This window comes from Symphalangus syndactylus, chromosome 19, assembly GCF_028878055.3.
Source record: "Symphalangus syndactylus isolate Jambi chromosome 19, NHGRI_mSymSyn1-v2.1_pri, whole genome shotgun sequence".
Lineage (NCBI taxonomy): Eukaryota > Metazoa > Chordata > Mammalia > Primates > Hylobatidae > Symphalangus > Symphalangus syndactylus.
The window spans coordinates 72,625,008-72,645,993 of NC_072434.2; the positions used below are offsets into that span (position 1 = coordinate 72,625,008).

At 44.4% G+C, this 20,986-nt stretch overlaps 1 protein-coding gene across 4 annotated transcripts in view; it reads left to right on the plus strand.

Annotated features, from left to right (window-relative positions):
* Positions 1–20,986, plus strand: part of OBSCN (obscurin, cytoskeletal calmodulin and titin-interacting RhoGEF) — a 168,660-nt gene that overhangs the window by 10,073 nt on the left and 137,601 nt on the right. For all 4 annotated transcript variants that reach the window (XM_055233742.2, XM_055233743.2, XM_055233744.2 and 1 more), the window contains one exon: positions 2,514–2,789. In XM_055233742.2, coding sequence (XP_055089717.1) covers positions 2,514–2,789 — 276 coding nt within the window. The remainder of the gene's footprint in view (positions 1–2,513; positions 2,790–20,986) is intronic.

Sequence of the window (20,986 nt, forward strand, 5' to 3'; positions counted from 1 at the left end):
GTGCAATGGTGCAATCCCAGCTCACTGCAAGCTCTGCCTCCCGGGTTCACGCCATTCTTCTGCCTCAGCCTCCTGAGTAGCTGGGACTACAGGCGCCCGCCACCATGCCTGGCTAATTTTTTGTATTTTTAGTAGAGACAGGGTTTCGCTGTGTTAGCCAGGATGGTCTCGATCTCCTGACCTCCTGATCCGCCTGCCTCGGCCTCCCGAAGTGCTGGGATTACAGGTGTGAGCCACCATGCCTGGCCCAGTTCTGTCTTTTCTAGAACGTCATTGAAATGTTCAGAAACCCACCCTCTACAAAATGACTTGAAATGGGACATCAAATGTATAAGGAACTTTGAAAAAAGGGATTGCCTAGGGACCAAAAAATAAGAGGGAACTGTAGGATGGGTGCAGTGGCTCACACTTGTAGTCCCAACACTTTCGTGGGCCAAGGAGGGAGGATCAGTTGAGCCAGAAATTTCAAGACTAGCCTGGGCAACATAGTGAGACCCCGCCTTTACAAAACATAAAAAAGTAGAATAATAATAATAATAATAAAACACAAAAGAATGACTGGGTGAAGTTGGGGTCTGCGTGTACCTTGCAGTACCATAGAGCAGTCAAAACGGGCAGGAGCACAGGGCTGTGCATTGCAGCTGAAGAAGGGCGATTGATGCATGAGGCGTTGTGCTGGAAAAGCAGGTTACAAAGCACAGCATGATGTTATGTGTTTAGTGGTTAACAACACGCAGTGGCAGCAACACACGGCAGCTGTGGTTTGTCTCCTGCCTGGAATCTCCGGAGACGCTCTTCTTAGCGTGCCACACACCTCACCTGTGTGAATCCTCGGTCATTCTATTTCAGACAGCAGGAAGTCGATGCACAGAGGTGAAGTCACTTTGTCCAAGGTCACACAGTGGGTAAACGGTTGAGCAGAGCAGCCTGACTTGCACATTCACCCTCAATAAACACACGTACTGAGATAATAAAAGGAGATTCCAAAACCAAGATTCAGGCTGGAGTTACCTCTGAGGGGCTGGGAACTAGTGGTGAAGGCATTCTTCTTTCTTTACCAGGTGGGGAGTGTGTGGGTGTTCATTGTATTGGTTTTTTCTTTATTTTCTGCATATTCTTTCTTACCCACTGATCAACAGCATGTACATATTGTTTAGAAATAGGAAGGCAGAACCCAGGGGAAAAATGAAAGGACTTTAAACTGAAGTTTCTGCAGAGCGAAGTAGGGTGTGGGGACAGGTGGAGGGGTAGGGCATGGTGCGTTTTGGTGTGTTTTAGCTTATGTTTTTTTTTGGTGGTATTCTAGTTTTTAATACTATTTTGTCTGCATGTGTATTTGTAGCTAGTTAATGGGCACAGATAGCACCCAAAGAGAAAACTGTTCTGATTTCATTTATTCAGAGTTCAAAGACAGGTTCTACGGTTAGGAATGAGAATGGTGGTCGCTTTTGTGGGGGAGGTAGCTGGGAACTGTGTGGGTGTAGGGTATGGGTTACACAGGTACACATAGCTGTCAGAACTCATAGAATTGTGCACCAGATCTGTGCATATCACTGTGCGTACATGTTTGTGCATATCACTGTGCGTACATGTTATCCTAGTTAAGAGGTAGCGTAAGAGATTTTTGTTTTTAGAGACAGGATTTTGTTCTGTTGCCCAGGCTGGAGTGCTGTGGTGCAGTCATGGCTTACTGCAACTTTGACCTCTCAGGCTCAAGCAATCCTCCCACCTCAGCCTCCTGAGGAGCTGGGCACTTGCATACCACCATGCTTAGCTAATTTTTAAATTTTTTTGTAGAGACAGGGTCTCACTATGTTGTCTTGGCTGGTCTTGAACTCCTGGGCTCAAGCAGTCCACCCAGCTTGCCCTCCCAAAGTGCCAGGATTACAGGCGTGAGCCACTGTGCCTGGCCTCATAAGCAATTTTTCGATGTATGAGTTTCCTCTCTGTGTTGAGAGAAACCCCAGACAGGTACAGGGCAGCTCTGGCTTTAGTGCAAACCAGGGGAGAAGTGGCCAGGGGATGGTCTGTTTGGGTCATGGTTTTGTGGGAGAGAGGTTCCCACATCTCCTGGGATTTTCAGCGTGAACCCAAGAGGGTGTCTGTGTTTGCTACTTCTCCAGGCTTTCTGGGTTCTCAGGCAGAGTTTTTATAAGTGCTGAGGGCATGATGTGGGCATTCCACACAGTACCAGCAGCTTTTTCTTTCAAAGGGGCACTCTGCCAGGGTGGTGCTTTTTTCTAAGGCATTACAGAATGTTTGGACTCCAGAGTATCTGCTGCATGTTGCTGATGGGCCTTGGAAAATTCTTCCCTGTGCTGATGCTTGAAGCTTCCAATATGCGTTCTCTGTTACTCAAACCCATGTCCGGCTGGCGGTTGGCGAGGCCACTGTTCATGGGCCACAGACAGCCTGTCATCAGTGGGCTCCAGCCTGAGCAGCCTCTGCATCTGAAACTTCAGTTTCTGTGCTCTGGAGTCTCTGACTGTGCATCCTTCCCTGTCCATCCCCAGAGCCCAAGGTGGTGTTTGCCAAGGAGCAGCTGGTGCGCAGGAAGCTGCAGGCAGAGGCAGGAGCCAGTGCCACACTGAGCTGTGAGGTGGCCCAGGCCCAGACGGAGGTGACGTGGTACAAGGATGGGAAGAAGCTGAGCTCCAGCTCGAAAGTGTGCATGGAGGCCGCAGGCTGCATGCGCAGGCTGGTTGTGCAGCAGGCAGGCCAGGCGGATGCAGGGGAGTACAGCTGTGAGGCTGGGGGCCAGCGGCTCTCCTTCCATCTGGACGTCAAAGGTCAGTTGATCGAGCAGACATTTGAGCATCTCATGGGAGCAGGCCTGGGGGCAGTGTTTCAGCGTAGGCTGGGACAGTGCTTGGCGGCCTCCTAAGGGCCTGTTTCAGGTAGTTATCTGCTGCTGTGTAACAGATCACTCCAAACTTAGAGGCCTGAAAGAATGATCAGTTTACCTCTCACCATTCTGCAGGTTGAGAATTTGGTCAGGGCTCAGCAGGGGTGGCTCATCTGTATTTCATGTGGTGTTGGCTGGGGCTGGGGGATCTGACTGGCCTCATTGGTGCAGTCCAAGCTGAGGTCCAAGCTGGGATGGCTCCAGTGTATGGGGGATGGCCAGGACGATGGACCTGTCTCTTCTTGTGGTGTCCTCTGGCCTCACTTCCATGTCTGCAACCTCATTCTTTCCTCCGTGGTTGCTGTCTTTCTGGACTTCTTTCCATGGTGACTGGATTCTTCTCCTAGGGAATGGTAGAAACTATGAGACTTGTTAAGCTGGGTTCTCGGGACTCCCAGAGTGTTACTTCCCCCCATGTTCTGTTGCTCAAAGCTAAGCATAAGGCCAGCCTAGTCTGCAGGAACTAGGGTGTAGAGAAGTAGACCCTACTGTCAGTGGGGGAGTGGCATGTCCTGTTGTAGAACATTGTGCACCCAGGGTGTCTTGACTCATCACAACCTTTTTAATAGTCTATCACAAGGACATGGGATCTGCTTGATTCTCTGCCATCCTGAACATGTTACCTTTTTCTTTTGAATGCTTGCCTCATGGTCACAAGGTGGCTTCCATAGCTCCAGCCATCATGTTCAAGATGGGAAGATGTGGAAAGGGTGTGTATTAGTTTTTTGTTTTCTGCTTATTTTTTTAACTGCTTTGTAACAAATCATCACCAACTTAGTGGCTTAAAACAATGCTCACTGAGTAGCTCACAGTTCTGTAAGTCAGAAGTGCAGGCATGGTGTGCCTGGGTTCTCTGTTCAGGGTCTCAGAAGCTGAAGTCAGGTGCCTGCTGATTAGTTCTCTTGGTTCCTATTTCCAGCTTCCACAAGTTGTTGGCAGAATTCAGTTCCTTGCAAATGTGGGTCTGTGAGCTCATGGGTCTGAGGCCCTATTTCTTGGCTGGCTGTCAGCCAGGGAGCTGCTGTCAGATCCTAGAGGCCACCTCATTCTTTGCCATGTGGCCTTCATCATCAGGCCAGTAATGGATAATCTCCCTTGTGTCAAGTCACTCTCAGACTACAAATCTCTTTTGTCAGGGAAGAGACCCCTCCCATTTATGGCCTCACCTGATGAGGTCCAGCTCACTCAAGATCATCTTCCTTTGGAGGAACTTAAAGTCAACTGATTTGAGACCTCATTCCATCTGCAGGCTTCCTTCACAGCAGCACCTAGATTTAGTGTTTGGGCATTCTTAGAATTCTGCCTCCCTCATTGTGGATGTTTCTGGCTGTCTCTTCTGTTTGGAAAACAAAAACTTTTCTTGAAGTCGTGAGTACATCAACCCCCATGCCTCCCTGACTTGGTGGGGGTCTTGCAAGACCATGCTCAGTTCCAGGTAGCCTGGAGAATGTACCCCTGGCCTTATAGCCTTGGCAGGGGGACGTGAAGGAGGAGGAGGTGGACCTGGGATGGGAGAAGCTGGCCTGGGACTGGCCCCACAGCCCATACCCCACAGCCTGGGTTTCCACCCCTTTCTGAGGCAGGCTGGCGGCGGGATTGGTTCATGTGTAGGGCGTGTGTCTCATTCCCGTCTGTCTGCTGAGTGACCTTGGGTGAGTTGTTGATGTTGTGTCATCCCCAAATTCACATCCACCTGGAACCTCAGAATGGGGCCTCATTTGGAAACAGGGTCTTTGCAGATGTAATTAAGTGAGGCACCTTGTGATGAGGTCATGGACTAGGGTGGGCCCTGAATCCAGTGACAGTGTCCTTAGACAGACCGGGAGACACACACAGAGGAGGCAACCATGGGAGATGGAGGCTGACGCTGGAGTGATGCAGCCTCAAGCCCAGAGACGCCGGGAGCCCCCAGGAGCTGGGAGAGGTAGGGTGGGTCCTCCCCTAGAGCCTCCTGAGGGAGCACAGCCCTGCCACACCTTGATCTCAAATTTCTGGCCTCCAGAACTGTAAGAGGATGATTTTCTGTCATTCTGAGCCACTTAGCTTGTGGTGAGCTTTTACGGCAGCCCCCAGAAACTCAGACAGTTGGCCTCTCTGTGCCTCAGTTTCCTCATCTGTAACATGGGAGTCGTGATTGTGGCGTCTGGGGACTGTGCTTGTGCAGGGCACTGTGAATTATAGCTGCTGGGATTGGGTTTTGGGGGATAAATAGGTCAAGGAAGGAGGGCAGGGCCAGCTTGGTAGTGTAGACACTGGCTAGCCTTCACCCCAGAGGGCCGTGGTGCGGGGTGGGAGGGGACAGAGGTGTGCCAGGCTGCAGGAGCTCAGAGGCACTAGCTGCCAGCAGAGTGGGTACCAGGGTCTCCGGAAAGGTCTCAGTGGCAGTGGCTCATCCAGCCTGCTTCCCTGTCTGTAAAATGCGGATCCCAAAGTGCACCTGGCTCTGAGGGCAGGAGAGGGGATTAACATGAGATGGTGCTTGGCAGGGGTGCACTAATTGCTTCATCCCATCTTCCTGCTGCTGTTTTTATCCCTGGGGTGACACACGACTCAGACACTAGGGGGCCCAGGCTTGCACATCTGCGGGCTCTGTCACATTGGTGCTCCAGGGAAAGAAGCAGACAATGTCTGCAGCGTGGGCCAGGGGTCCTGTGTGGCCACACAGAGGAATGCTGATGCTTAGCAAGTGCCTCAGTCCATGAGGGCTGCTAGAGCAGAACACCATAGCCTGGGTGGCTCAGAAACCACGGAAGTGTGAAGTGTGCTGCTTGCAGCTCTGGAGGTCAGAAGTCCAAGAGCAAGGTGCCAGCAGATTCCGTGTCTGGTGAGGCCGCTTCCTGGTTCATAGATGGTGCCTTCTCACTAAGTCTTCACAGTGGAAGGGGCGAGGGAGCTTTTGAGGTCTCTTTTATAAGGGCATTTATCTCATTCATGACCCAAGTGTCTCCTAAAGGCTCCTCCTCCTAACACCATGACCTTGGGGATAAGGATTTCAACATGGGAATTTTGGGGGCCACAGACATTGCAACCATAGCAGTGAGAATGTGGGAGCTAGGTTTTGTGATGCTCTCAGGGTTTTACCCCAAAGGCAGGACTGGCAGGCTAGTGTGTTCTCTGTGTAAGTGCTTTTGTTAAATTGACTTCTTAACATATTGTATCACGCCCGTCTGCTGTTCTTGGAATGTTGTGTCCCCTCCACAGTTCATGTTGAAACTTAGTCCCCTGAGCAACAGTGTTAAGAGGGGGCCTTTGGGAGGTGATTAGGCATCGAAGGCTCCACCCTTGTGAATGGATGAGTACCCCTAGATTATAAAAGGGCGAGTTCACCACTTCCATCCTGTCTCGCATGTGAGACACAGCAATAATGCGCTGTCTTGGAAGCAGAGAGCAGCCCTCACCAGGCAGCTGAACCTGCCAGCACCTTTTCATTTGTTTGCTTTTTGAGACAGGGTCCTGCTCTGTCACCCAGACTGGAGTGCAGTGGTGTGACCACGACTCACTGCAGCCTCGACCGCCTGGGCTCAAGCAATCCTCCTGCCTCAGCCTCCTGAGTAGCTGGAACTACAGGCACATGCCACCATACCTGGCTAATATTCTCAATTTTTTGTTTGTAGAGATGGGGTCTTGCTATGTTGCCCAGGCTGATCTCAAACTCCTGGGCTCAAGCAATCCTCCCACCTCAGCTTCCCAAAGTGCTGGGATTACAGGAATGAGCCACTGCACCAGACCTGATTGATTTTTTAAAGTACGTAATTCAAGTAACATAAAATTCACCCTTTTACAGTGTACGATTTGCTGGTTTTTAGGTTGCATAACCACACCACAGTCTAATTCCAGAACATTTTCATCAACCCTAAAAGAAACTCTATGTCCCTTCATAGTCACTCCCCATTCCCCTTCCCCTCAGCACTTAGCAACCACTAACGTGCTTTTTGTCTCCCTGGATTTGCCTGTTCTGGACATTTCATTTAAACAGAATCATATAATATGTGGCCTTTTATGTCTGCCTTTTTTTTACTGGGCATGATGTTTTCAAGGCTCATCATGTTGTAACATGTATCAGTACTTCCTTTTCATAGCTGAGTCACATTCCATTGTATGAACAGATCACATTTTGTTTATCTATGCATCAGTGGACAGGCATTTGAATTGTTCCCACTCTGGCAACTATACATAATGCTGCTATAAACATTTGTATGCAGGCTTTGTGTGAATGTATGTTGTCAGTTCTCTTGAGTAGATACCTAAAGAGTAGGGTTGCCAGGTCATACTATAATATTATTTACCTTAGTGAGGAACTGTCAGACTGTTTTCTAGAGTGGCTGCACCATTTTACATTCTTCAATCAGCAATGTATGAAGGTTCCAGTTTCTCTACATCCTCACCAACTCTTCTTGTTTTCCATTTATTTATTTATATTTTATTTATTCTTTTTTTAGAGTCGGGATCTCACTCTATTGCCCAGGCTGGAATGCAGCGGTGTGATCATGGTTCACTGCAGCATTGAACTCCCAGGATCAAGCAATCCTCCCATCTCAGCCTCCTGAGGAGCTGGGACTACAGGTGTGCACCACCACACCCAGCTAATTTTTGTATTTTCAGTAGAGATGGGGTTTCACCATGCTGGTCTTGAACTCCTCACCCCAAGTGATCCACCCACCTCGGCCTCCCAAAGTGCTGGGATTACAGGTGTGAGCCACCATGCCCAGCCATGATGTTAGACCTTTTTTTTAGATAAATGATTTGAAAATATTTTCTTTCATTCTTTTTTTGATTATGTCTTTTGCTGCATGAAGCTTTTAATTTGGATAAAGTTTAGGCTGGACATAGTGATGTGTGCCTGTAATCCCAGCTACTTGGGAGGCTGAGGTGGGAGGATTGCTTGAGCCCAGGAGACTGAAGCTGCAGTGAGCTATGTTTGCACCACTTTACTCCAGCCTGGGCAACAGAGTGAGACCCTGTCTAAAAAAAATTTTTTTTAAAATAAAGCTTAATTTATCCACTTTTGTTGCTTGTGTGTTAGGTGTCATTTCTAAGAAATCATTGCCCAATCCAAGGTCATGAGATATACACCTCTGTTTTCTTCTAAGATTTTAGTAGTTTTAGCTGTTACATTTAGGGCTTTGATCCATTTTAAGTTAATTTTTGAATATGATGTGAAATAGTCGTCCAACTTCATAATTTGCATGTGGAAATGCAGTCGTCCTAGCATCATTTGTTGAAGACATTTTTCTCCATTAAATTTTCTTGGCACCCTTGACCATGAATGTAAAGGGTTTATTTCTGGATTCTCAATTCTGTTCCATTGATTTCTAAGTTTATCTTCATGTCAATACCACAGTCTTGATTACCATATCTTTGTAGTAAGTTTTGAAATCAGAAAGTGTGAGTTTTCCAACTTTGTGTGTTTTCAAGATTGTTTTGGCTATTCAAGGTCTACTGCATTTACATATGAATTTTAGAATCAGCTTTTCAAATTTTGGAAAAAAGGTAGGTGGGATTTTGATAGGGTTTTCATTGAATGTGTAGATCAATTTGGAGAGTATTGCTGTTTCTTCTAATCCATGAGTATGGGATACATTTCTGTTTATCTAGGTCTTTTAAGATTTCTTTCAGTGGTGTTTTCTAATTGTCAACATATAAAGTTTGCAGTTCCTTTGTAAATTTATTGCTAAGTAGTTAATATTTTGGATGCTACTGTCCATGGAACTGTTTTCATAATTTCAGTTTTGGAGTGCCATTGCTAAGGTACAGAAATAGAATTGACTTTTGTATGTTGGTCTTTTATCCTGCAACCTTGTTGAACTTGTTGATTAGCTCTAATATTTCTTTTGTGGATTCCTGAGGATTTTCTGTACACAAGATCGTGCTATCTCTGAATAGAGACAGTTTTACTTCCTAATTTGGGACATTTCTTCTTTTTAAAGTGTAGGCATTTACAGCTGTGCCTGTCCCCCGAGCAGTGCTTTCACTGCATCCTGAAGTTTGGTATGTTGTGTTTTCATTTTCATTCATCTTAAAGTATTTTCTAATTTTTCTTTTAATTTCTTTTTTAAAAGTGTGTTGCTTTATTTCCACATATTTGTGTATTTTCCAGTTTTCTTTCTGTTTTCTAGCTTTATTCCATCATGGTCAGAGAAGATACTTTGCCTGACTTCAACTTTTAAAAATGTATTGACACTTATTTTGTGGCCTAATAGATGGCCTATCCTGGACAGTGTTCCATACACACTGGAGGAAAATGTGTATTCTTCTCCTTTTGATTGGAATATTCTATGTAGTCTCGTGTTGATTGGAATATTCTATAGAGTGTTCCCTGTGGGGGATAGGTTCCAGGACTCCTGTAGATACCAAAGTCCATAGATCATCAAGTTCCTTATATAGAATGATGTAGTATTTGCATATAACCTACGCATATCCTTCCTTATATTTTAAATCATCTCTAGATTACTCATAGTACCTAATACAATGTAAATGCTATATAAATAGTTGTTATACTGTATTTCTAAAAATTTATATTACTTTATTGTTGTGTCATCATTTTTTTTCCAGAATATTTTTGATCCTTGGTTGGCTGAATCCGCACACGTGTAACCTGCGAATTTGGAGGGCTGACTGTATGAATCAGTTAGGTCTAGTTGATTTATAGCATTGTTCAAGTCCTCTTGGTTTTAATAGATCTTTTTTCTAGTCATTCTGTCTATTATTGAAAGTGGGGTATTGAAGTCTCTAATATTGTAGACATTTTTTCATTCTTTAATTCTGTTGATTTTTGCTTCTCATATATTGCCCTCTGCTTTAGGTGAGTATATGTTTAAAATTGTGATATCTTATTGAGAGATTGGCCCTTTCACAGTGTGTAGTGTTGTTTGTTTCTTCTGGCGGTTTGGTTTCGGGGTCTGCCTTGCCTGGTGTTTGGGAGCCATTCCTGCTCTCTTTTGGCTGCTATGGTTTATGGAGCATCTTCGAGCCCTCCACCTGTTTGCGTCTTTGGCTCTAAAGTGTATGTCTTATAGATAGATGGATAATGACTTTTTAATTAAGAATTAGTTTTATAATTGAGCTGAAACTCATATAACATACAGTTAACCATTTTGAAGTGTATACTTCAGTGGCATTTAATGCATTCTCAATGTTGTGCAACCACCACCTCTGTCTAGTTTCAAAATTTTTCATCAGAAATTTTTCACCAGAACACCCCATAGTCATTGGGTTATTACTTTACATTCTTTCCTCCCCCCATCATCTGGCCACCCTGCATTTTGCTCGTTGTCTCTGCAGATTCGTTTGTTCTAGATACTTCATGTAATAGAAATCATGCAATATGTGTACCTTGTATCTGGTTCTTTTACTTTGTGTAAACTTTTCAAGATTCCTCCAAGTTGTGCATAACATGTTCCAGTGCTTCATTACTTTTTGTGGCTGAATAATGTTCCATTGGATGTATATATCACAGCATATCACAGATGCTGTTAATTTTTGTTGCTGTTTCTGTTGCTTTTGTTTGTGTATGTTTAGTGACTTTTCTGAACTAATTCTGTAAAGTCTGTGTTCCTTATCATGGGTGGCCATTGAAGCCTCTGCTTAGTGAGCTTATTGGCCAGCTGATGATTGGAACAGTGATTTTACTAGATGTCTCCAACAATAAGTCTCCTTGTCTTTGGGGCCTGTGTGTGGGAGTTGGCCCATGCATTCAACACAGCTAGGCAGATGACAGCTGTACCTGTGCCTTTACTTCTGGCCTCACAGAACCTCAAGACTAGCCACATGGGTGAGTGTTAGGCCTTCTCAGGCGTTGCCTGAGTGTGCACACAGCCTGTGCATATGTGTGACTCTCTCTGTGCCTAGGAGTATGTTGTTGGAGCTTTCCAAAGCCTCCTGTGGATGTCTTGTTCTCCAGCATTTCCTTTTAGGCTGGAGACTTTTGGTTAGACTATTGTTCATTGCAACCGTTCTCCACTGCTTCAAGCAGCCATGGTGTTTGTAATTACCTCTGATATTTTTTCAAAAAATCCTTCTGGAGAAAATGCTTTTGCACTGGGTGAACTACTCAGGCCAAATAAATTCAGCCCTGGTGAGCGAGTTCCAGGGAGCTACCAAACCGGTGAAATAATGACAGTGCTCTAGGAATGGCCCTCTCTGCTGGTTGCCACGGTGCTGGTCTTCATCCTGATTGTGGACTGTTGGTTTTCACAGTTATCTCAGAGCTAGAGGCTGGTAGGTTTAAGAATTGGGCGAGTTAAAACACCACACATCTAGCTGTTCTTACTGAGATGCAGTTGTTTTTTGTGGGTGAATGCTCCCCAGATTGCTGCAAGTCTTTGATTAATTTTCAGACTTCTGAAAAGTTGAATTTCAACATTTTTTTGGCCAGTGCTTTTCTTTCTTTTGTGGAGGAGAAGTTTTTCAGAAGTTATTATTTTGTCATTTTTGCTGACATCTCTGCCAGGGGTTTCTGAATATTGAACCAGCCTTGCATTCTTGGGATGTGTTTGTGTTTGTGTTTGTGTTTGTGGTGTGTTATTCTTTTTACATACTGGATTCAGTCGGCTGATATGTTGCTGAGTATTTTTATTTTTATGTTAATGGAGAATTTTAGTTTGTGGCTTTCATATACTGTCTGGTTTTGATATCAGGGTAATGCTGTCCTCAAAAAAATGGGATGGAAAGCATTTCCCTTCTCTTTTGTTTTCAAGAAGATATTGTGTAGAATTGATGTTATTTCTGTTACTTTTAAAACATCTTTTTAAGTTATTTCATTGACGATGCAAGTAAAGCCTTCTTGGCCTAGAGATTTCTTTTTGTGGAATATTTAAATCACCAAGACAATTTATTTAATAGATGTGGGACTGTACAAGTTGTCTATTTCATCTTGGGTGAGTATTGGTAATTTGTGGTTTCTGAGGAATTGGTCCATTTATTCAAATGGATTTAATTTATGTGCATGGAGTTGTTTGTAGTGTTTCCTTATTACCATAGTGTCTGTAGGGTCTGCAGGGATACCCTTGTTTCATTACTGATATTGTTGGTTTGTCTTTTCTCTCTCTTTTTTTCTTTGTCTTGATAGAGGTTTGTCAGTTTTATTGATCTTTTCAAGGAACCAGCTTTAGGTTTCATTGATTTTTCTCTATTTTCATCAATGTTATTGATTTCTGCTTTTTTCTTTATTTCCATCCTTCATCTTGCTCTGGGTTTATTTTGCTCCTCCTTTCCTAATTTCTTAAGGTAGACTATTAGTTTCCTGATTGAAATACTTCTTACTAATATAAATATTTCATACAGCAATTTTTTTCTCTAAGCACTGCTTTAGCTTTATCACACACATTCTGATGTGGTATTTTCTTTTTTTTGGAGATGAAGTCTCACTCTTATCCCCCAGGCTGGAGTGCGATGGCATGATCTCAGCTCACTGCAACCTCCGCCTCCCAGATTCAAGCGATTCTCCTGCCTCAGCCTCCCGTGTAGCTGGGATTACAGGCATACACCCCCACATCTGGCTAATTTTTGTATTTTTAGTAGAGACGGGGTTTCACCATGTTGGCCAGGCTGGTCTTGAACTCCTGACCTCAGGTGATCTGCCTGCCTCAGCCTCCCAAAGTGCTAGGATTACAGGCATGAGCCACCACGCCCGGCCCTGATGTGGTATTTTCATTGTTGTCCAGTTGAAGATAATTTCTAATTTCCCTTGATACTGCCTCTTAAATGTGTCGATTATTCAGAAGTGTGTTTAATTTCTATGTGTTCAGAGATTTTACTATTACCTTTCTGTTACTGATTTGTAGTCTAATTCCATTTTGGTCAGAGAACATAACTTTGAAACATTTCAATTCCCTTTAATTTGTTTCCTGAACCAGAATATGTCCTAGGTGGGCGAACATTCTTTTTTTTTTTTAATTAATTTTTTTGCACACAAAAACAATAAACATTTTCTAAAAATACATACAAACAAAAAGATGCATATCAAACATATTAGGAAGGTTGCACATGGGAAGTCGGGGAATAGAAATGGGGGGTGGGAATTAAAATAAATGAGAGAGGGACTTTATATGGATCAGTGATAATAACTCAATCCTCTATTTGACAAACAAGAAGGAGAAGGAAGAGGAAGAAAAAGAAAGTGGGATAAAGGATCAGAAAGGGAGGAAAATAGAAAAAATTAGAGTATGACTCCAGGGTAGACCTGTTTTGTTGTCACTGAGTTGGTTGGTTGGTTTGTCTGTTGTATTTTTCATATGTTTCGCCATGTTGGCCAGACTGGTCTCGAACTCCTAGCCCGAAGTGATCAACCCGCCTCGGCCCCCCAGAGTGCTGGGACCACAGGCGTGAGCCACCACGTCCAGCCCCCACGTTGCTTCTGGCCTCCGTGGTAGACCTCCCAGACGGGGCAGTCGGGCAGAGGCGCTCCGGTGGGCGAACATTCTATGTGTTCTGGAAAGGAGTGTTTTCTGCTGTTGTTGGGTGGATCCTACCAGTGTCACTTAGGTCATGATGGCTCATGGTTCAGTTCATCTGTATCCTTGATGCTTTTCTGACTGCCAGTTTTATCAGTTATTGAGAGAAGAGTGTTGAAATCCTCAGCTATGATTGTGGATTTGTCTGTTTTTACTTTCAGTGTTATCGATTTTTGCAGCATGTATTTTGAAGTTACATTGTGAAGATCATTTTGTCTTCTTTGCAAATTGACATCTTTATCCCTATGTAATGTCCCTCGTTCTCCCTGGTAATTTTCTTTGTTCTGAAATTTTCGTTGTTTGATATTAATATGAACAAACAATCCAGACTTGTGTTATTAGTGTTTGTATTACATGTATTTTGCCATTCTTGTACTTTGAACCTGCCCATATAATTATATTGGAGGTGAGTTTCTTGTAGATAACATGTAGTTGGCTCACTATTTTCCAACTGATAATCTCTGTCCTACTATGGATGTGTTTAGTCCATTTTCATTTATGTTGTGATTAATATGTTTGGATCTAGGTTGACTATTTTATTACGTTTTTCTGTTTTTTCCCCTTTTTTTGGTTCTTCTGTTGCAACTTTTCTGCCCATTTTGGGTTATTTAGATTTTTTTTTTAGTATTTCTTTTTAATTTATCTATTGTGATTTTTTTTGTTCACCTAGGGATTGCACTTAACATACTTAACTCTTCATCATCTACTTAAGATCAGTATTTTATCACCTCCACTGGAATACAGAACTCCTACCATCACATAGGTCTCTTTTACTCCCTGACCTTTAAATTATTATGGTAGTTATCTTACACATTATCTCTACATTCATTGAAAACCTCATCAGATAATATAATTTTTCTTTTTTAACTATGAAATTTATTTTAAATAACTCAAGAGGAGGAATATAATCTGTTTTATTTGCCTAGATGTTCAGCATTTCTGTTACTCTTGCCTCATTCCTGCTGTTGCAAGTTTCCCTGAGATATCATTTCCCTTCTGTCTGAAGGACATCCTTTAGCAATTCTTTTAGAGCAGTTCTGCCATCAATGCATTTTCTTAGTTTTCCTTTATTCAGAATGTGTCTATTTCACCTGCATTCCTGAAAGATATTTTTGGTGGGTTGAGAATTCTGGGTTGATGCTTCTTTTATTTTAGCACTTGAAAAAATGTTCCACTTCCTTCTGGCCTCCATGATTAAAACAATATTTAATTGACAAAGATTGAATATATTTAAGCTGTACAACATCATGATTTTACACACACACACACACACACACACACAGAGTGAGAAATTAACAGTCATTCAAACTGTTCCCCTACAAATAATGTAATAATGTGTTGGCCTTCTCTGCCTGCTTTAAAATTTTTTTTCTTTGTCTTTAATTTTTAACTCTTTTAAAATGATACACGTGGGTGTGGATTTTTTTGGGGTTTATTCTGTTTGGGGCTTGCCAAATTCTTTTAATCTGGTTTATGTCTTCTTCCAAATTTGGGAGATTTTTAGTCATCATTTCTTCAGATTATTGTTTCTGAACTATATTTTATCTTCTGCTTGTAGGGATAATGACTTCAATGTTAGATCTTTCAGAATCATCTTACAGGTCCCTGAGCCTCTGTTTTTTTGTTTTGTTTTGTTTTAAATCCCTTTCTCTCTGTTGTTTGGATTGGATAATTTCTATTTATCTGTCTTCAATTTCACTAACTTTTTTCTGTTATTAATATTCAACTATTGAGCCTATACAGTGAATTATTTCAATTACTATCTTTTCTTCTTATGAATTTTCCACTCGGTTCTTCTTTATATCTTCTCTTTCTTTGCTGAGACTTTTTAATGTTCCCATTCCTTTCAAGGGTATTTGCGTTTACTTGTTGAAGCATTTTTGTATTAGCTGCTTGAAAATCGTCGACACCAGCATTGGTGTCATCTTGACAGTGGTATCTGTTGGTAGTCTTTTCATGTGCATGCTACTTGATTCTTCCTATGCCCAGTAATTTCAGATGGTGTCCTGGGTATTTTGAAGACTATGTTACATGACTTCAGGTTTTCTTTACATCCTAGGGGAATGTTGATTTTTTTTTTCTAAGCTGGAAATCAGCCTGGTTGACTTCTGTGGGTTGATGTCTTCAAAGCCTGTGCGGTTTGATCTGTCCTGCCTGTGCACCTCCTGTGGTCATGTGTACGTGGGCAGTGGTTTGTCCCTGAGTACAGTGACATATGCCTCTAGGGGGAGCCCTGGAGTTCATGAACAACTTTATGTTGTATTTTTCAAGCGTCTCCCTTTCCAGGACCCTCTCCAGGACTTTTTGCTTTCCTGGAGCTTCCCTTTCAGTTCTACAGACAAAAAACTGGAGCTTTGTGTTTGCTGCCCTGATACTGCTTCTTATGTATGTGCCAGAGCTGAGTGCCAGGAGGACAGAGAAAAAAAAAAATCAACAGTGCTTACCCTTGAAATCAGAGCCCCTTCCATTGAAGATGAGTGTTTCCTTTTTTTTTTTTTTTTTGAGATGGAGTCTCGCTCTGTCACCCAGGCTATAGTGCAGTGGCACAATCTTGGCTCACTGCAACCTCCACCTCCTGGGTTCAAGTGATTCCCCTGCCTCAGCCTCCCAAGTATCTGGGACTACAGGCACCTGCCACCACACCCAACTAATTTGTTTTTTTTTTTTTTTTGCTTTTTGATTTTTTTTTAATTGAGACAGGGTCTCACTCTGTTGCCCAGGCTGGAGTGCAGTGGCACGATCTTGGCTCACTGCAACCTCTGCCTCCCAGATTCAAGTGATTCTCCTGTCTCAGCCTCCCGAGTAGCTGGGATTACAGGCATGTGCCACCACACCTGGCAATTTTTGTGTTTTTAGTAGAGATGGGATTTTGCCATGTTAGCCAGGCTGATCAGGTGATCCATCCGCCTCAGCCTCCCAAAGTGCTAGGATTACAGGCGTGAGCCACTGTGCCTGGCCACATCTGGCTAATTTTTGTATTTTTAGTAGAGGCAGGGTTTCACCATGTGGCCAGGCTGGTCTTGAACTCTTGACCTCAAATGATCCACCCACTTCAGCCTCCCAAAGTGCTGGAATTACAGGCTTGAGCCATTGTGCCTGGACAGAGTGTTTCCTTTATCAGGAGTTTAGTTGTTCACACCTGCATGGTCTGGGGTGTGAGAAAGAAGAAGAAGCAGGGTGTCTTCTGTCCTCTCTGAGCACTTGTGCTTCTCTCTTCCATGCCTTGAGGGAGGCTGCAGGATTCTCTGGGAGCCCGCTCTGCACAATTGCCCGCCTCTGGGTTTTGGGTGCACAGGTCGTGGGATGAAAGGTTCTGGGACTTTGAATGCTGTTCCTCTGCCGCCCCCATCCACCTGCTGCTCTCCTTTCTGAGTGTTCAGACAGCAGCTCCTTGGTCTCACGGGTGAGATGTGGGGTGTGCACCTCCAGGACTGGAGCCACCAGTAGGTGCTTTTGAAAACTGCAAGTTTTATTATAAATATACAAATGAACCCAGACCTTGGCATTTCTTGTGTGAGACAAGTCTAAGCATCCTTGCGAGGGTATTTGTATCTCATTCAGGCAAATGTGGCAGGTAAACCACCAGGTAGATAGCTGGGGGCCTGATAGAGTGGCTCAGCTGCACTGAGGGGCCACCAAGACTGTTGCATGCTTCCTCCCTAGTGCAGCTGCAGGCGGGCAGTCACCTATGCACTCACATACACATGCATGCACACAGTGCACTTACACACACATGCACTCTCACACACGCCTACACATACATGTGCACACACACAATGCACTCATATGCACACACATAGTCTAACATGCACACCTACACACACATGCACTCACACATATGAACATACACATATATGCACATGTGCACTCACATGCACCTCCACACACCTGCACAACATACACATGCACACATGCACTCATACACCACCCACACATATGAACACACACACAAACTCACACACACACTTGCACATACATGCATACGTCCCCCAACAACACATTTACATATGCATACATACATTTAAACACACACAACACACAAGACATATATACACACACATACATAGACACACACAAACCTAAACATAATACATACATAATACCTACATATGCACTTACCTACATATATACACGCACAGACACCTCACTCCCACATATACCCTATACACATATACCCCCATACACACTTATACCATATACATACGTTCAAACACATGTACACTTGCACACATACATACACACATTTAAACAGAGATATACACAAACATGTACACATGTGCATACACATGCTTCATCTCATACACACAAATACATGCATGATACACATACATACACACACATGAAAACACACTTAAACATACACACACACTTGCTCGTACATATTACATACACATATTAAAACACATTCCCATTCTCAAACACATCCACATGCAGTGTGATTGTGAGTGATTTTGTGAAGTGCATATCAGAGAGACACAGTTTCCTTGAAAGTACTTTGTGAGTCCTTCTCTAAAGCAAACATAACAAATGTCAAAGAGCTTGGGGAAGCCCTCCCTTGGTGATCAGGCTGATTCGAGGGCCATGGAATGAGCGGCAGATGCAGCTGCCCAGCTGGTTGAGCATGCTGCGGCTGTGTGACTGGATTTGCGTCTGTGCTCATGCTTAGAGGTGCTCACGCGGGATGCCGGTCTGCCACGTGCCCAGTGCTAGCACCGCTGCTGAAGATGTGTTGCTGACAGGCCGCTGTGTGGGTCCTTGCAAGATCCTTGCAGTGCCTGAATCCATACCCGGGTCCCTGAGAACATCTGGCTGCAGAGATTCGGCTCTGGGACTCCTCAGCATGCTCAGTGAGGCGGTAACACTTAGTCAACTTGGTTTAAAAACACAGCAGCTCTTTTAGTGATCATTTTGAAGACAGGTGTGGACTTGGAGGTGCATTTGAAAGCTGGTGTCCACTCACTTGGGCTGTCCTGCACACCTCTGGAGTGGACTTTGGTCCTTAATTCCTGGGGATGAAAACATAGAAGTTTCACAGTTAGACTTTGATTGCACCATGGAGACTAGATTAGGATGAGCGGGGATCAGGGGCAGGAGGCTCTGCCCTGCCTGGTCCAGGGAGGGGAGGACCGGGCCTACAGAGGGACAGCGGTCCCGAGGGTGGAGGAGAGGGCTGGGCCTGCAGAGGGCCCCAGGTGCCGAGGGCGGAGAGGAGGCCATAGGCTCAAGAGCCATTTAAGAGGTGGAGCACAGGCTGGGCGCGGTGGTTCATGCCTGCAATCCCAGCACTTTGGGAGGCCGAGGTGGGCAGATCGCGAGGTCAGGAGATGGAGACCATCCTGGCTAACACGGTGAAACCCTGTCTCTATTAAAAATACAAAAAATTAGCCTGGCATGGTGGCGGGCGCCTGTAGTCCGAGCTACTCGGGAGGCTGAGGCAGGAGAATGGCGTGAACCCAGGAGGCGGAGCTTGCAGTGAGCCAAGATTACGCCACTGCGCTCCAGCCTGGGCGACAGAGCGAGACTCCATCTCAAAAAAAAAAAAAAAAAAAAAAAAGAGGTGGAGCACAGCAGAGTGGTGGCCGGGCGGGTTCAGGGTTGAGAACAGAGGAGATGGGAAGTGAACTGCAAGCTTGGGCAGATGCGTAGATGCAGGGGCTGTATCTGAGATGGGGCAGTAGGCAAGGAGTAGGTGTGCAGGGAGAAATGGGTAAGGAGCTGTTCCGTCCTGTCCAACCTGGGGCTGGAGTTGCCACAAAGGCAGTGGCAAGGAGTTCCCACAAGGGAGTGCCCCAAACTATCCCACAGTGGGATGGTTAGGATTCCACAGAAAGAAGCACCAAACCCCACGGCGATGAGTCCAGAGCTTTATTAGAGGAACTTGCTTACAGAGGAGGACTGCAGCGTATGCTTGTAACAGACAGCAAGAAGGCAGATGTCCCACCCAGGCATGTCTGCTATGAGGGGTCAGGCTATGGAGTTTATCTCAGGGTTGAGGACTCCGGCTCAGGGCCAAGCAGGACGGCTTTCTCTGTATTTAGCAAGATGGCTGATTTCTCAGAGTCTTGAGCAATGCCTAAACACCTTTATCCATGCCTGGTTCAAGCCTGGAGGGGAAAACTTGCAGGTGGGTCAGGACAGATAAAGAAAGTGCTGGGGGTGCTGGGGGATGCTATATTAGCCTATGTGGGACATCCAGGAGGCAGTAGCTCTCTGGGCTGGACCTCGGTCAATGCTGAGCTGACAAGGGATTTGTTGGCATGTCAACGGCAGGAGAGGATGGGCGTGCACCGGGGCACCATGGGCAAGGGACCATGATAACAAGGCTCGCCCTGGGGCAACACTGAGGAGGCTGAGACCACCAAGGAAGAGGCCCAAAGGAGCAGGAGGAGAATCTAGAGAGTTGTGTTTTGGGGTCAGTGAAGACTTTGATGCATAAGTGATGTGCAGGTGTGAATGCCATGGTGAAACATGAGCGGCTGGGGAAGGGCTGAAGGACCGCAGCCCCAGTGGGCACAGGTGACCTTAGCAGGAGCAAGGGCTCCATGGCTGCTGAGCAGATCTGAGATGAGGATGTGGACACAGCTGGTGTCTACGGCTGTTTCCCCAAGCCAGGCTTTGAAGGGCAAGAGAGAGAGCAGGGGTAAGATGCAGGGCTGGTTCTGGCCCCTGTCGTCCCTGGTCACTGCTGTGTCATGAGGGGGTGTCAGAGCCTCACCACCTGCCTCTGTCCATCTGCCGGTCCTAGCAGAGCACCAGGTCACCAAGGATGAGCTAGTGAAAGGCAGGCAGCTGGATGCATCATTTCCTTTGTAAAAATTAATTTACAACATAAAAACACCACCTTTTGTATGTTGGGCACAAATATGTTTTTGAAAAGATTTTAAAAAAATCTAAGTGTCCAACAGCAGATGAATGGATGAAGAATATGTGTTGTATATTATAGTATGCAGGGGGATGCTGTTCAGCTGCCACTCAACAACATGGGTGAAGCTGGAGGATGTTATGTTAAGTGAAATAAAACATAAAGACAGTTACTGCACAGTCTCACTTATATGTGGAATCTAAAAATGTTGAACTCATAGAAGTGGAGAGTAAAGTACCAGAGGCTTGAGGAGGTGGTAGGTCATGGAGATGTTGGTCAAAGTGTACAAAGTTTCAGTTTGGAGAAATAAGTTCAAGAGATCTATTATACAACATGGTGACTATAGTTAATAACAATGTATTGTATTCTTGAAAATTGCTAAGAGAGTGGATTTTTAGTGTTCTCACCACAAAACAATACATATATGAGGTAATGCATATGTTAACTAGCACAATTTAGCAATTCCACAGTATATACGTATTTCAAAACACATTGTTTATAATAAATGTATACTTTTTTGTAAATTTAAAAAAGGACTTTTAGGATAAATACAGAGAGTGAGGAAGAAGCAAAAATAATAAAAGAGATCATGCAGAAAAATTTCAGAAATGATAAGCAACATGAATCCTAAAATTTATAGATTCACAAGGAATCATTGTAAGTGTAAAGAAGATAAATTCTCAGCTAGACATATCATAGTGAATTGCAGAAGGCCAAAAACCAAGAGGAGAGCCTTAAAACTACCAGACAGAAGAATATATTAACAGA